General features: G+C 40.5%; 2 protein-coding genes across 2 annotated transcripts; one reads left to right on the top strand and one right to left on the bottom strand.

Annotated features, from left to right (window-relative positions):
- Positions 1 to 4,685: 4,685 nt before the first annotated feature.
- On the top strand, positions 4,686 to 5,414 carry LOC149021369 (uncharacterized). Its single transcript, XM_089147447.1, has one exon. The coding sequence runs from the start codon at positions 4,686 to 4,688 to the stop codon at positions 5,412 to 5,414; it is 729 nt and encodes a 242-aa protein (XP_089003573.1).
- Positions 5,415 to 5,983: 569 nt separating this feature from the next.
- On the bottom strand, positions 5,984 to 15,791 carry LOC149021368 (putative ADP-ribosylation factor GTPase-activating protein AGD6). Its single transcript, XM_089149608.1, has 3 exons — positions 14,809 to 15,791; positions 7,575 to 7,667; positions 5,984 to 7,007 (listed from the first exon to the last, which is right to left on the bottom strand). The coding sequence occupies exons 1-3, from the start codon at positions 15,685 to 15,687 to the stop codon at positions 6,642 to 6,644; spliced, it is 1,338 nt and encodes a 445-aa protein (XP_089005734.1). The 5' UTR covers positions 15,688 to 15,791; the 3' UTR covers positions 5,984 to 6,641.
- Positions 15,792 to 16,893: the final 1,102 nt, after the last annotated feature.

Below are 16,893 nucleotides of genomic sequence, written 5' to 3'. Positions count from 1 at the left end.
TTATGAATCCATAAGGCAAGTGAATTAACAGGAAACTTCATGCTACAGAAAATTGTATCCCACAATCAGATGCCCCAAAGGGCATTAGAACCACAAACCCACCATCCATTCATACTCTGATTTTGTTTCCCAAAACTTCTCTCTCCTCTAGTCCTCTGCATCACATTCAGAATCTCAAATTCGGACCTGTTTCACCCAGTTAACAGTTCATATATAGTTCATACCACAGAGGGTCTTTGATTGGGAAGAGAAAGACTTAATTTCTCCCAAAGAAAGAAAGAGTGTGGACGTCTCTGCGTTTGCAAGGGGCATCAATGAGACGATACCCATTAAAGAGCCCTTCAAGGTGGTGACGAAACTGAATAATATTGAAGAATAGATGAATACCCAGGTTAAAAAAAAACTGATTTTCTCAAAGAACAAGGGAGCTTTCTCCTATAAGACTCCCATATCTTCTCTTCCTCTGACCACCTTGAGGGTGAGCCCAGGTGAGGTATCCTATGCAGATGTTATTGTCATGGAGTTTCAGATAGGATTGAGAAGAAGAAAAGACAGCAAAGACAGAAATAGAAAAAGATCCAGGAGGTCGAAACTGGATCTGATCATAAAGACTTGATTTAATTGTAAAAGATCCTTTTCCTTATGCTTGTGCCTTTTCGCTGAGATTAATCATTATAAATAATATTGCTTATCAACAAAATCCAGAAAAATAAAAACGCCAATTGGCCGTTTCTCGTGCCTGCACACCAATCGCGTGTCTAGAACGGCTATATATATAGGGCACAACCCCAGTATCCTTTCCACCCATCTCTCTCTTTTTGCATTTAGTTTTCTTTCTTTCTGATTTCTGATCTGATAATAGCTCTATTGATCATGTCGATTAATCTACAGTTCCCGCATGGTTTGCCGGCGATCAGGCTTCGGCCCACTGAAGATCAAGAAGACAACAACAGAAAAAACGAAACGATTCAGAGTGAAGAAGATGGATTTCAGACACCAAAATCGGATGAACACAAGATACCCATCCCAGATACCTGTCCGCCTGCACCGAGGAAGCGAAGGATGGTGATGATTCATCCGACGAGGATATTTCTATTCTTTGGAGACACCAGTGACTAAGTTCGGAGCTTCTTCAGACCTTAGCCTAATCATCATGAAGAAAAGGCTCTCTGAGGAGTTTCTGCATTTGAGTTTGGTGATCTTTAATCGTAGCATAGTGAATTTAGTTTATGTCATGTAAAATGTTATGTTCTACCAGTTCCATCTGAAGTCCAGTCTCTCTCTAGCCATGTAAAAAATATTATGTTGTACTGGTTCCATCTCAAATCGAGTCTCTCTCTCTCTATATGTGTATATGCTTCATCCATGCAGTGTTATAATACGAAAAAAATGTCTTCTTTTTAGTGAATAAAATATTTCTTTGTTATACAAATTCTACTATATATGGTGGTAACAATGGATGGGTATGAGGGAATGAGAATTGGATGAAATTTGCAGAGAATTGGAAGAGATATCCATGTAAGCCAGCAGGAATATCCTGCTTTCAAGCCACAAGAAACTAATGACGATGATGGGCAAGCTTTCATTGATTCAAAGGCATTGCATTATTACTTTTTAGTTTAAGAAATATTTGCGGTTTAATTCTACCGGCGTGCACCATCACATAGGACACACCAGCCTGGCAAGATCTTTCTGGATGTGCGCCACCACATAGGATGCACCAGACTGGCAAAATCCTTCTTTCAGTGCCTTACAGTTGTTTTAGCCGGTTTTTTCAGTGCCTTACAGTTGTTTTAGTCGGAAACCCACAAAAAGTGCATGCATTGTATCTGGCATTCACTCGAAATTTTCTTCCTTGGGAAGGTATCTCTATGTATTTCTTCATGAGTATTAGACCTTCTTCACATATTTCTTCAAAAGTCTAGGTGTCATCAAGGCCAGTTTATGCGCACCTTCCTTTTTCTTTTGCTTTGCGTTTCACATGAGTGCTGAAACGGCCGAAAAAGCAATATGACAACTTAGAAAAAGTAAAAGAAAAGATGGAAAAATACAAAGTATCCCACCGTTGTAGCCATGTTCTTGCTCCTTCGGTTATGGTATCTCTTTGTATTCCTTTATGGGTATCATACCTTCTTTACATATTTCCTCGAGAAGCCCAAGCTTCATCTAGACCAATTTACATGCACCTTAGCTTCCTTTTGCTTTTGTTGTACAACCCAAAAAGGTAATATCACAAATTAGAAAAAGTAACAAAAAAGATGGGAAAATTTTAAGTATCTTGCAATTGTAGCCATTCCTACTCCATTGATTATGGTAACTCTCCATAATCCTTCATGAGTATTAGACCTTCTTCACATATTTTGTTAGAAGCCCATGCTTCATCTAGGCTAGTTCACATGCACATTGGCTTTTGTTTGTTTTTGTTGTGCATTTCAATGTGAGTGCTCCAATGGCCCAAGAAGGGGATATCACAAATTAGAAAAAGTAGAAGAAAAGTTGGTAAATATTGAGTATCTCAGGGTTGTAGTCATTTTCCTAATCCTTTGATTACAGTATCTTTGTATTCCATCACGAGTATCATGCGTTGGTCATATATTTCCTCAGAGGCCGAGACTCCTTTGTTCATTTACTTATTTTATCTAAAGTACATTCGGTCTAGGTTATACACACATCGACTTCCTTTCGCTTTTCTATGTGTTTTGACGTGAGTGCTGAAAAGGCTCAAAAAGTAAATATCATAAATTAAAAAAAGTAAAAGAAAAGATGGCAAGGAGAGCTGATGCTCTAACAAAGCAAAGACTGCTGCTCGGTTGGTTTTTTGTATAGCCGTTTGGCCCATTTTTTATCATTAGCTTGCGGACATTTTGCACAAGAGTTTTCCACACCTTAATTTCTCTATAAAAAAAAATTTTCTACCAAGAAAAGGGAAAATACTAATAAGTTATAGCCTTGCTCTTACTCCTTCGATTATATACATTGATGTAAAATCCAATAGGATATAATAAAAAAATAAAAACTTAACAAATATTTATGTACTAAAAGAAGAAGAATATTATTTCAAATCAGTGCATACCATAGGAGCAAAAGTTATAGTCAAGTTATTTTTCTTTTCCTCTGATTAAAGAGTGAGGAGATCATTTAAAAGCAATGGGTGGTGAGACACCAATGTTCTTTCTTCCATTTTGTGATTTTCTCGATTGCATGGTGAAAGAAGAAATTTAATAGATGTAACCCTTCTAAGAATAACCTATGATGGAATTAAGGTTCCGATTTTTCTTCGGTGAATCTTAGGGCTTTCTTTTCCTTCTTTCTTTTTCCTTTAATTCTTGGGATAATCATATTTGTCAAATGATGCAACTGCATGAAAATCAGCTATTTGGTAAATATTTTTTCATTCTGAGAAAGTTCGGTGCCATTCTGTTGGCTTTGAAATTCAGAGGGTAATTAATGTCCTCCCAAAAGAAATTGTTATTTAGACTGAATTTAATGTAAATCATTTTAATGTAATTAGAGATATCAATAGCAAATCCTGTAGAACCTCTTCCTTGTTACAAAGAAAACAAGTTAAATTTGAGTTGAGAGGTGAAGAGTCACGGCATACATTATCTCTTGAGTTATTCAATTTTTCAGACATATTCTCTAATATTGATTAGTGAGAATACATTTTCAATATTACTCTCACATACTAAGCTTAAAAATACCATCATTAAAAAAAAAAAAAAAAACACTATACATAATGCATATCTCTCCAATTTTGTGAGAATTTATGATTGAAAGAGAAAGAATTCAATGAATTGAGAGAAGAAAATGAGAAAACAAGTTAATTGTAGATTTTTTATCCAAATTTTTTTTTAAATCTTTTTAAAATATTTAACTTGCTTAAATTAGCAGTTAACTAGGGTATCCTAATGATAGATGGTATCTTTGATATAATGTTGGTGGTATAAACAAATTTGATTGATGATAAATTGAATAAGTTTAAATTAAGGAGTGATATTAATTTTAAATGGTAACTCAAATAATTGCGCTTAAATTTCTCATGAGAAAAAAACCGAAACTCCAGATGAGATTTTTTTTTTTTTTTGGGTAGTTACTCCAGGTGAGAAGTTTCAGGAAAGCTTAAAAGGGCCTTAAGAGTATATCAGAAGCCTGAGATTTTGTATGAACAAACTAGAATGCGATCCAAATAAATAAATAAATAAATTTCCAAGCCTTGCATGTTCCATTCTCAGCTGTTAAAAAAGCTCAAACGGGAACTTTCAAGTAAAAATGTTATGTTTTTAGCTGTTACGCCTGGGATTTCCAACCAAATAGAATCAAATTCAATATTCACAGTTGAAATCAAGTGCGTCCGAATCAGATCAAAGGGCTCAAAACTCAACAAACCACAGCATCACCCCACGTACGTAACCGCTTTACCCCCCACGTAGCCGTTACATTCAAAGTCAAGTTGACACATGTCCCACGATGTGGCACCCCTTGCTCTCTGTGTCTCTGGAGACGACCAGAATTCCCACTACCCAGAAACCACTAGAAACACAAAATCCCAAATCCATTCTCGTCTCTGATTTTGTTTTTCCCAGGAAGTCATCTACCTTCTTCTGTTGTGTGTGCTTTGTCAGCAGAAGATTGCAATCTGTTTTCCTTACCTCATCAGAGAGTGTTTGATTTCGGAAAGAGAAAGAATGGCTCCTAGGCGAGCAAAGAAACAAGTAGTGAAGAAGACGACAGCAACCAAAGTAGTTACAGAGACTGTAGAAGTTTCCGTTCGTACAGCCAACCTCAAAGCGGCTACAAGCACTGAAGAGCCCTTAAAGGTGACTACTGACAACAAAACATCAGTACCTATCATCGCAAACAACACTGAAGAAGAAGAAGAAGAAGAAACGAGCATTCCAGTGATCAAGACCCCAGAAGTTCCTGTCAGCAAGAACACTGAAGAAGAGCAGATTACTCCGAGTAAGGAAGATAAGCAAGTGCCACAACCTGAAACAGGGCCTGGACAAGGAGATGAAGAAGGGAAGGGAGCAAGGCAAGGAGAGGAAGAAGGGAAGGGAGCAAGAAAGAGAGGAAGGCCATTAAAGGGTGAAGGTACGGATGGGAAAAAGAGGAGGAAGAGAAGAAGTGGAGCAAGTAGTGTTGGGGTGGAATTCAAGAGGTATCTGTACAGGGTGTTGAAACAGGTGCACCCAGAACTGGGTATATCGTCCAAGGCCATGACAGTGCTGAACGGCTTCGTAAACGATATGCTTGAGAGGCTGGCCAACGAGTCTTCTCGGTTGTGCAAGTACACTGGCAAGAAGACAGTTACGTCTAGGGAGATCCAAGCGGCCGTTCGGTTGGTTTTGCATGGGGAGCTTGTCAAGCATGCCATCTCCGAGGGCGTCAAAGCTGTCACCACCTATCTCTCTTAACCATCTTCAAGAGTCCTAGCTTATATCTGATATATCAAACACTTAGTCACTGACCTGCAAACATCACTAGCTTTTGTGAGCCTCTGGGTTCTTCATGGTTACTTGTGGGGTTAACCTACATTTCTTGCTCTGCTGTATAGAGTTCAGTTTAGGGTTGTAATTTGGGTTTTTTTGAACTTACATGGTTCTCTTATATGTACATAGAAGTTGCATGATGTAGCTGCTTAAGACTTGTGGACTCTACTTTCTTATTCGGCTCTCTGTTTCTTGTTCTTGAGTTCGGTTGGGTTCTTGGGAGTTCAGAAAGAATGTGAGTGAAATGTAGGACTGGACGGCAATGGTTGAGTGGAATAAATCTACAACTCGAAGCATGTGAACATTAAAAATAAATCTATCAGCCTGCAAGTACTAAGATCTGAACTTTTACCTCTAGGACAGAAAGACATTAAAAATCCAAATTCTATCCATCTCTACTATAAATATTGACAATTTATTTGGCTTTCAGATGAGTATCCTCACCCTATCCTTAACAGGTCTCATCTTAGTTCTGCTTTGCTCTTGCAAATGGTTCTGTCAAAGACGTTTAGTAATTCTCTTGGTCATGTAACAAAAAGATTCATAAAACCAGAGACAAAAGCAGTTCATATTATAAAGCCTGTTCTCCAGCGGAAAGCACACTTTCTATCTTTATATACTGGGATGCCAAACTCATTATTTCTCTCTTACATTAGGATTGCACATTGAAGAATAATGAACCTGATACACAACTTTGTTTTAATCAACAGAACATATATTGCGCGCACATCCCAGTTCTAGTCTTCTTTCTTCCAAAAGCTCAAGCAAATGGTGTGCACTGGAGGGAAGATGAAAGTACAGTTCAGACATCTACAGTCCATTCTTACATGTGAATGGAAAGATATACAATAGTGTGGAAGTAATGGAAGAGAACAGAGAGAGAGAGAGAGAGAGGGTAGAACTATGCAATTTGTGCAATTTACATGTTTAAGGAACAATGGGGTGCTTCCACTTCTGGAACCATGTCTTATTTTAATTCAAGGGATTGAGTTTCTTCAAGAACCGCTAATCCTACCTTTTTAAATCCAGGTAGGGAGGTAGGTAGGCAATGACTAAAAGACCATGATCTCTGTTCCACTTCAAGAATGACCTCCACATCCCAATTTCCTCTTCATTGCCAGAACAATTCCTAAAAATGCGGTTTGTCCTTGCTCAGTCCCATCCAACCCAAACTTCATCATTCTGGCCTTTCTTGGATGACTCATCTGCATCTCTTTTGCTGACAGAAGTAGCAGATACTGGACTTACCCCTTCCCAGTCATCCCATTCTTTAAAAGATGGGTCAACACCTTTACTGTCTCCATGGTTACGTTCCGCATTACCATCAGAGATGAAGCTCACTCCTAATTGATCATACTCTTCTTTTCTCTGGATTCCATCTCCACCATATTCCTCCATCTTTTGAGATGCCATGGTCATTACATCTTTCACAATCCCCCAAGTCCTCTGTCCAAATTCTGAAGTCCTAATGGCAACCACATTCATTGTGTCATCATACCCATGCTCGCCTTCTCCCACCTGTCTCGTTTTCAATTTCTTCAGTAAATAGCAGTATAATTTTAAGGGAGCAGCTCCTTATTAGGAGAAAAAGTTCAAAACGTCCTCGTGGTTCTTCGTGGCATCAGCCAATAGGGCTCAAACTTTCGGTCCCTTGTTACTGGTTAAGTAACAGTCAAGATAGAATTTGCCAAGTGACAAATTTGAAAATACAGAATTACTGGAAAGTGCGAAGTATCAGACAGTAGAGCCCGGATTACGAATAGGTGTGCATATGAAATATAAGAATTTACAATGTTGTAGATCTAGATCATGTCCTCTCTATCCAACAGTAGGAGCTGCCATATCAGATTCCATTATGGCACAAGTTGGTGTATTGGAACAGGGAGTGGTTGCTCCAAAACCTGGGGAAATTTATAGTGAAATTTTGGGGTTCTAATCTCTAATTTTGCAAATTTAAGGCAGATAAAAATACTGAAAATGGATAGAAGAGGGAAGGTTACAATCAGTCAACACATGCCAATCTACTCCTTACATTAGACTACAATGATCAAAGAGAAGGGAAAGGAAATTTACTTTAGAAACTACCTTTGAAGAAGTAAGATCCCTGGTGCTTGATTGTACTGCATTGGCCGCAGACTGCAAAGCAGATGATGCAGCTATAGACAATTGACCAAAGCCCTGACAGATTGGGGGGGGGGGGGGGGAAATGCAATGTATGAGTTCAGAAAAATGTATTGCGTTCTTGTGTAGAAGTCTGTCTATAGTATACACCTAGACATGTAATGAAAATGTTCTACATCTCATCCTACAAGGAACAGAAAATGATAAACCTTTCTGCAAAAGAAAAACAAACAAACAGTTCTACACTAGGTCCTAATGTGAACATGATAGTTCTATTTAATCATGAAAGAGCACCCTGCAAATGAAAACCAACTTGCCACCAAAACAATCTGAAATGGTAGAAACTGTGGTTAACTGAATGTTGTCCGGTACCGATAGAAACCCTAATTCAGATATTAATGGCAATGCTGTACTAAGGATTGGAAGATAAATATTGTAGATCTGATTGGAGTTTAATTAAGTAAACTGGAATTGGAAAAAGGAAGTCTTCGAACTCACAACTGCTGGAGCAAGTCCTCCCTCTCTGACAGGAAAACTGGCGGGCCAACTCTTCACTCAATACTTCAGAACAGCCCTCCTCTCTCCCCATTCCTTCCCTTCTACAGCATTGTTTGCTGTAACTGTTTGCCCCCTTCCCACTTCCCTAACTGCTGCCTACATGTCTATCTTAGGCCAAGGGGGCCATCCTTCTCTTACTGTATAAACCTGTTTAACTAAATGTCTAACAGTACTTCCCCCCTGGAGTAGCACCTTTTTCTCAAGATGAAATTCTGGATACGACTTTTCAACTTCAAAGAAATATTCCCATGTGTTATCAGATGGCGGCAAGGATCTCCACTGGATGAGGACTTCAAGTTCCCCTGTGGCAGAATATCGAGTGTCAATCAATGCCTCCGGATACAGCTGTATCTCCCAGTCCTCTGTTAGGCAAGGTAGCTGTGGCTGTAGTGTTGAAGCGCCAGCCTCTTAAGTTGTGATATTTGGAACACGTGATGAACCTTTGATTCAGGTGGTAGCAGCAGCTTCTATGCAACCTGGCTTATGGAGTTATGGGTTCCGCAATCTGATAAGGACCATAGAGTCTGGGGCTGATTTTTTCATTGGGTCTCCTTGCTAAGTTCCTGAACCAATATGGCTGAATGCATAAAAAAACATGATCTCGCAGCTCAAATTGCACCTCCCTACAGTGTTTTCCTGCATGGTGTTTCATTTGGTCTTAAGCCTTGAGTAGGTTGGTCTTCAGCTCCTCTAGAAATTGGTTCCATTCTTGGAGATAGATATCAACTTGATCCACTTTCGAATGCCCATGCTCCCAAGGGTACAATATCAGTGGCTCCCTTCCATTCAATGCCTTGAAAGGAGTCATCTTTGTAGCACTGTGGAAGGAGGTGTTATGCCAGTATTCAGCCCATGGCAGCCCCACTTGCACCAGTCCCATGGTTTCCAGGTGCAAAAACAGCACAATTAAGTTTCTAATGTTCGATTCACCACTTCAGTCTGGCCGTCAGTATGAGGGTGATAGGCACTACCAAACTTCAGTTCAATTCCAGAGATGCGAAACAGTTCTGTCCAGAAGTGGCTGACGAATAGAGTCTTTATTGGACACGCTGATTCCATGCAAGAGTACCACCTCTTAGCTGAACTCGATGGCTACCTCTTTGGCTGTATATGGATGAGTCAAGGCCATAAAATGTGCATTTCAGTCAACCTATCAACCACCACCATTATATTTCTCCACCTTTTGTTTTTAGCAGTACCCCTTTAAAGTCTATACTGAGATCTTCCCATACTTGTTCCAGAATAGATAAAGATTGGAGCAGTCCCCCTAGCTTCATCGATTGGTACTTGTTTCACTGGCACACATCACAAGCAGCCACAAAGTTCTTGATGGCTGTCTTCATTCCCACGCAATAAAGAACAGTAGCAATACATCGCTAAGTCTGAAGGAACCCTGAGTGGGCCGTATGGTGTGGAATGGAATTCAGCAAGGATAGTAGGGATAAGGACAGAATTTCCAGTCAAAACCAATCGCCCCTGTAGTACAGTGTTCCCCCCCCCCCCCCCCCAAAGCTGGGAGTGGGGATGAGCCATGGTCCCTGCACCAAGTCTTGTATTATCTCCTTGTACTTGTGATGGTTTTGCACTTCATCAGCAATTTTCTCCTCTTCACTCCAAAAAGCAGTTGATAGGGGGCAGAGATGGAGGCCGCTGTCAGCTCGTCTAGAGAGGGCATCAGTAACCTTATTTTTGCCCCGGGTTTGTAAACAATTTTGAAGTTGAACCCAAGAGTCTGAATCTCAATTTCTGCCGGTCCTCACCTAGAATCTTATGCTGAAGCAATTATTTGAGAGTTCTCTGGTCAGTTCATTCCATGAAATGTCTCCCCATCAAGTAATGTCTCCATTTCTGTAATTCTAGGACAATGGCCATGAGTTCTTTCTCATAAATAGACTTGGACCTTGCTCTTACGCTCAGTGCATGACTCCAATAAGCAATAGGGTGTCCCTTTTGCATCAACACTGCTCCCAGACCAGTCCCCGATGCATCAGTCTGCAATAAGCAATAAGGCGTGTCCCTCTTGCATCAACGCTGCTCCCAGACCAGTCCCCGATGCATCAGTCTCCACCACAAACTCTTCAGAAAAATCAGGCATTACCAAGAAAGGGACTGTAGTCATTGTTGTCTTGAGGATTTCAAAGGCTGATTGGGTAGCTTGACCGCAATGGAAGGAGTCCTTCAATAATTGTGTGAGTGGTGTTGCCTTCTTTCCATAGCCGTCAAGTAACCGCCGGCAGTAGCCGGGTAAGCCTAGAAATCCCCTCAGGTCTCTAAGTGTCTTGGGTTTGGGCCAATCAAGCAGACAAAGGATTTTCTTTGGGTCTGCCACAACGCTTATGGTGGAACTGATATGGCCAAGATATTCTAACTCCCAAACTCTGAACAAACACTACTACTTATTCACAACCAGCCTATGAGTTGTCAGCAGCTCGAAGTTGGTGCATAGGTGTTGTTTGTGCTCCTCCATATTCTGACTGTATACTAGGATGTCGTCGAAGAATACCAAGATATAACGCCTCAGCTGCTGTTTGAAAATGTAATTTATCAGTGCTTGGAAACAGGCTAGAGCGTTGGTGAGGCCAAACGGCATGACAAGAAATTCATAGTGGTCATTACGAGTCCGAAAAGCTGTCTTGTCTATGTTTGTTTTGACGAATCTTATTTGATGATACCCTGATTTCAAATCAAGCTTGCTGAACACCATGGCCTTACCTAGTTCATCGAGCAGCTCATCAATAGCAAGTATTGGGAACTTGTCGGGTATGCTGATGCTGTTGAGGGCCCTATAATCAACACAAAAATGCCAGCTTCCGTCTTTCTTTCTCACAAGTAACACGAGGCTTGAGTAAGGGCTGTTGCTTGATTGAATTCTTCCTGTGGCTAACATCTCCCCAACCAGTCATTCCACCTCGTTCTTCTAAGAGTGAGGGTATTGGTATGGTCGTATGTTCAGAGGTTGGCCGCCGGTAACTAAGAGAATGGCATGGTCATGGTATCGCTATGGAGGCAACTCAATTGGGTCTCGGAATAGCTGCTGATATTCCCCCAAAAGCGGCTCCAATGGATCGGTTTCTGACGATGCTTCTTCAAACTTGGCAGTAAGAAATGCTTGTTACCAAATCCTTCACCACTGGCTTCCACAGATTTCAAAACTCCTTTGAGAGTAATCTCTAGCTGCAGCGAACTCCAGTTCCCCCGAGCTTGACTGTTTTGCCATGCTACTTGAGGCTCATTGTCTGAAGCTTGCAGTTGCTATGAACTTCACCTAGTGAAGAAGCCCATGACATGCCTAGGATAACATAAACATTACCCAAATGAAATGGAAACAAATCTTTAACCACAATGACCCCCTGTAGGTCAAATGAAGCCCTTGGAAAACTCCTTCACCACGCACTTGCTGCCCATTCCCAAGGCACACCTCGACCCTGATGCTGGATTGTTAGTCTGAGCTTCTGAACCAACACTTGGGCAATGAAGTTGTGGGTGGTGCCGCTGTCTACTAACACTACGACCTCAATGCCTTGTAGTTCTCCCCTAATTTTGAAAGTTTTTAGAGAATCGATCCCCACAACCGAATGATTGTAGAGTTCGATCTCTTCGTTTGGAACAATTTTGCTGCCCATTCTGGTGTATGTTCCATTAATCTCACTGTCATCCTCCTATAGCAACACCACTTGCAAATGCTTGAGTTTGCAGTGGTGATTGCAATGATACTTCTCGTCACACTGAAATAGAGTCCCTTGTCGAATTTTTCCATCCATTCCGAGTAGGGTAGGTCCTTGTAGGGGGAGTTCTGCTGCTGTTGCCATCCAATCGAGTCACTTGCAGTTAGCACGAGCTGGTTTCTCACCTCTACAAACATCACTAGTGGTAGGGTCGTTTTTGTAAAGACAATGAAGGTGTGGGCCTTCTAAATCTTCAAATCTTCCACAGTTCCACTCAATTCTCCATTTGTGATTTGACCATGCCCAAGGAGCGTAGTCGCTCTGATGCCAATTTGTTAGAAACCAAAATTCATATATTAATGGCACCGCTGTACTATGGATTGGATGCTAAATATTGTAGATCTGATTGGAGTTTAAGTAAACTGGAACTAGAAAGAAGAAAGTCTTAGAACTCACAACTGCTGATGCAAGTCCTCCCTCTTGGACAGGAAACTTGCCGACCCAACTATTCACTCAATACTACAGAATAGCCCTCATCTCTCCCCGTCTCTTCCATTCTACAGAATTGTTTGCTGTAACCGTTTGCCCCCTTCCCAGTTCCTTAACTGCTGCCTACATCTCTACCTTAGGCCTGGGGGCCCATCCTTCTCTTACGGGTATAGACCTGTTTAACTAATGGTCTAACAGGTTCATTATTTCGTTGTTGTAGAGTGTGCACAACTTTATTATATTGTTTTCAACTATTTGATCAAAGTAAAGATATCTGTTGCAAAGTGTTCAGAACTTTCCTATGTTTTTATTGTGCTCCCATCCTGAATTGAGTACCAATGGTGCCCTGCCCTTAATATGCTTGTATAACTGTTATAGTTTTTCAAGAGAGCACTTCTGCTTTCAAAGAAATGAGCTAAAGCATATCCTTTAGCAGTTAAGTTGAACAATCAGGAGATTCAAAATTTAGCTCCAGAAGATGCTCAGTGTAGGATAGAAAAATCCCAACTAAATTCACAAACAAGCTGCCGCAGGATCAAGTACAAGGATACCCTCTGAAGTTCCTATATAGGGTCCTAGAACTTTTCCTGATTTTGAAAATAAAAGTAACTTCAATGATGAAGAGCAGAAGTACAACATTACAATAATAGAAGCGCTAAGAGGCCTCCCATGTCATTTTAACAGCACATAGAATCTTCTTTTAGTTTTAGAACCGAGTTCAACCAGGAGACCTAGTAGAAATTTACCATTGCCCCCAGGTTACTTTGAGCTGAAAACTTCCAAAAGATAAACAGTAGGACAAGGGAAATTGAGAAAAGAAAAATCAAAGATTCTTTTAGTCTGGGAGGAAATTTCAATATAACAAACCCCATCTTCTGAAAACCACAGGAGTAACCACTAATAGAACCATGGTGTCTTCTATTAACTTTCTTTGAAGTAATTTCATTTCAGGAAAAGAGTAAATGTGGGAATGCAATTTGCAACAGTTTTATCACAAGATCAATTCAAAGCAAAGTAATAATCCAAAAGAAAAGGTTCCAAGTTAGCCAGTAAGTACTTTTTTCATGAAGAAAGCACTGTCGTGCACCTTTTCCCTCTTCTGATGTTGATGTCTTTAAGATCTGTAGAAGCTGACAACAGCCTCTTTACTTTGATAACAAGTTGTCAATCTTGTCCATCATCTCAACCCTTAAATAATCTCTTTCATGAAAGGTTTGTGCAAATGCTCCACTTTCTCATAAGAAATTCCAATTCAAGCTACCCAATTTAAAGCATTAGAAGCCATTTATCTATGTACTTCATTCTAGATCTCAACTGTGAACATAATCTTTCTCTTCCTGACATCCTGCTATACACTTCCTATGCAGTTGGTTATAAATTCTACTTCTTTAGGGTGATAAGTTATAATTCTCCTCTTGGCATAGGTATAAGAAACTAAGAGTAACTACACCAGACTTTAACCACAGTGCCTAGATTTTAGCCTCCTATTGGTTTCTTTCCTTTCGTAACCTTTTAGCTCGTAAGATGGCACTTTTCTCCTCTTCTTGGAGCTCTTAGGTTCAGTGTGTTTACTTCAATTGATTACATTTTCCAAGCTCTGTTGCACCGTCTTTCTTTCTTCAATTCTAGCGCTTCTCATGAAAATTTCTCTTCACACCTTTTACGTTGTTGATTCTAATTCATGTCATGAGTGCAAAAATAGCTTGCACCTGACTTCATGGCCTCAAATGATTCTTTTCCCTTGGAAACCATGGGTTCTATCCTGGTTTTAGCAATGCATTCTCTCTTTTGCTTGAAGCCCCTCAGTAGTAGCTTTCCCCCTGATGATTCTGTTTTCAAAGCTATTGACACACTGCTGCTTTTTGATTAATTTTATAACTTCTTGCAAAACCTGATGCATCAATAAGGCATAAATTATTTTCTCATCCTTCCAACTTGGGCAGTCCATAACCATATCCTCAAACCTGAAACTCCACCATCTCCTTCCGAGCCTCGCCGGTCAAGGTAGATTAGATACTGAAAATATCACAAAAATTCTAGGGCCTCAAGTGTTGACATACTAATAAAATATGTAACATGCATTCGTTGATTCCGCCATTACTTCAAAAAATCACATTGCTGATTTTCATAACAAAAGAAAGATGGATAAAGATTGGAATTAACTTTTCATTGGACTTATAAAATAGAGATTACTCAAATATATGGCATTACCATCTTGTTACCCAGTGATTGTGGCACTTTTCAATTTGAATAAAATTCGGTCTGGGCAAACAAAATCTAAGTTCTAGATAGAGAATTCCAATTTGGAATTAACCCCAGGAGAAGAACCGAAGCATATCTACTATAATGAGGTATGTAAACGAAAAAAAATAATTAAGAAGCTCAAAGTCTTTGTAACATAAAATATAGCTGGGTTCCATCGATGGGAAGGAGAAAGAAATATTTCCCCCCGTTTGGGTACAATAGTTTGTAGATCATAGAATTACCTGAGAAACAGCTGAAACAGTATCCGCAAACACATCCCCATGGGATTTGGTCGTTGAGATTGCTTGTGTTCGAGTACCAGATGACCCAAATCCAACGTACTTTCCTCCTTGAGAAGGTGGAATGCCCTCTGGTTTCCCCTCATTCTCGGCAACCTTGCTAGCGAAAAACTTTTCCTTGGTGGCCGCAGAAGCCTGCACCTTTCCATGGATTTCATGCATAGACCAGGACCGGCTCGGGGTATACACCCCTCCTCCAGTTCCCGTGTTCGTGTTCGTGTTCGTCCTCAAATCAAAAGTTTCGACGGATCGATTTCTACGCAGGTTACCCTGATTAGATTTACCGCTAGAGTACCTACCAGAATCGTCCCATTCAGACCATTTCCAGTCGGAGCTGGAATCATTAGCGGAACTGCAATTGATTTTATTAAGATGCTTGGTTGGCTCAGACAAGGACGAGGAAGAGGCGAGGGGTTCCGGTACGACAGCGGGCTCGTGCCAGGGGCGATCGTCGGCTAGGGTTTGGATCCTTTCGCGGAAGAGAGTGGAGGCATTGGAGCCATATTTTAAGGGGATGTCGGTTTCCTTGAGGATGCCACGGGCTCTGAGGAAGTCATTGAGGGCTTGGTTGCCACCACGGTTTGATTCCATCTTCTTCAACTGGAGCTCCGACCACGAATCCATCGTCACGGAACGGACAAAGCTCAGGTGAACCCCGAGACCTCGGTGCTTGCCGGAACAGTCCAAGCACATGAAGATCCCATAGGAGACCGATGCCCATTGTGGGTTTTTCTGCGAGCAATCTACGCAGATTCTGTTCTCCGGCAGGGACTGTAGTTGTCGGAGACGCTTGGACGCCATTTCCGATGAGATCGAAGACATTGCATTGAAGCGAAATTTGATTTGGTGGTGGAATTTCTTTAATTTGATTTGTTTGAGACAGAGTGGATGGCGGGGCAAAGTTTTCGAGTTTCCGTTGGTGGTGGTTGAACACCTGAATTCAATTCAATGATTTGCCTCCCAGTCGGATGTTTTCATCCGGACCGTCCCGGTCCACCCGGACTGATTTTGAATTAACACAACATGCATTGTGGTTCATGCTACTATCTTCCATTTATGGGTGATAGGTTCCACTCCTAGCTAAGCCTGATTTTTATCCACTCCTATTCTGACATGGTGCAGTTTCCTCCTATGGATCGTATATTGTCGACACGTGTAATATTATAATTCTAAAATAGTAATTCAACAAAACTAACCCACCTTTAACCACGGTTGTCTCTCTAAGTGACCTCTCTCCTCACTCATACTCTCATTTCCTTCATCTTCTCCATCTTTGGCTCCAACATTGTCAACGTCGCCGTCACCACCACCTTATTCCTCTTTAACTCTAGCAATTGAATCTGTCACCAACATCATCTGTTATCTCATCTCCCACCCTCTCTAGCGATAGATTCATCCCTTCACCTCTCTCTCTCTAGTAACTATAAACCCTTTCATCTTCCATTTTTATGTACTCTAAATCACCTGAAAATTCCAAATATTCTTTCCCATTTTATTTTTGTATTTCAAAAATGACATAACCACACTTGCAACCTTCATCTTCTCTACTTTGTTTCTCATTTGTTTATTTTAATCTTTGTTGTCATTGGTTTTATACATTCTCAGAAAAAGCACTTAGTTTGATCCCTAAATTCTTATCGTTGCAATGCTATTAAAAATTTTTTGTTATCGTTGCAATCTTCATCTTCTCTCTGTAAATGGAAGAAATGGAAGATGAAAATCTGGTTTGCTTCATCTCTCCTGTAAATGGAAGATGAAATCATGGGGGCCATCTACAATATTTGCAACTTGCTCGGCAATTGAAGATTTCCTTCAGAAGCATAACACGAGACTAGAGCCAATCTTTTTTTTTTCTTCTTTCCAATTGTATTCCCTGCCCTAATTTGTTAGATTTTGGATTCGATGAAAGTTCGTCTCTTTAAGTCGCCTTCCTCTGGCGGTTGGATTGATTAGATTTAGGCTTTAGGTGATTCTAAGCTTGCGGGTAGGGTTTTTGATCTTTCCCCTTCTTGTGTTTTGCTTTCTACG

This window comes from Hakea prostrata, chromosome 3, assembly GCF_041222555.1.
Source record: "Hakea prostrata isolate BN-2017 chromosome 3, UWA_Hpros_2, whole genome shotgun sequence".
Classification (NCBI taxonomy): domain Eukaryota; kingdom Viridiplantae; phylum Streptophyta; class Magnoliopsida; order Proteales; family Proteaceae; genus Hakea; species Hakea prostrata.
The sequence above is the reverse complement of the archived record's forward strand: the minus strand, read 5'-3'. Positions and strand labels throughout refer to the sequence as shown.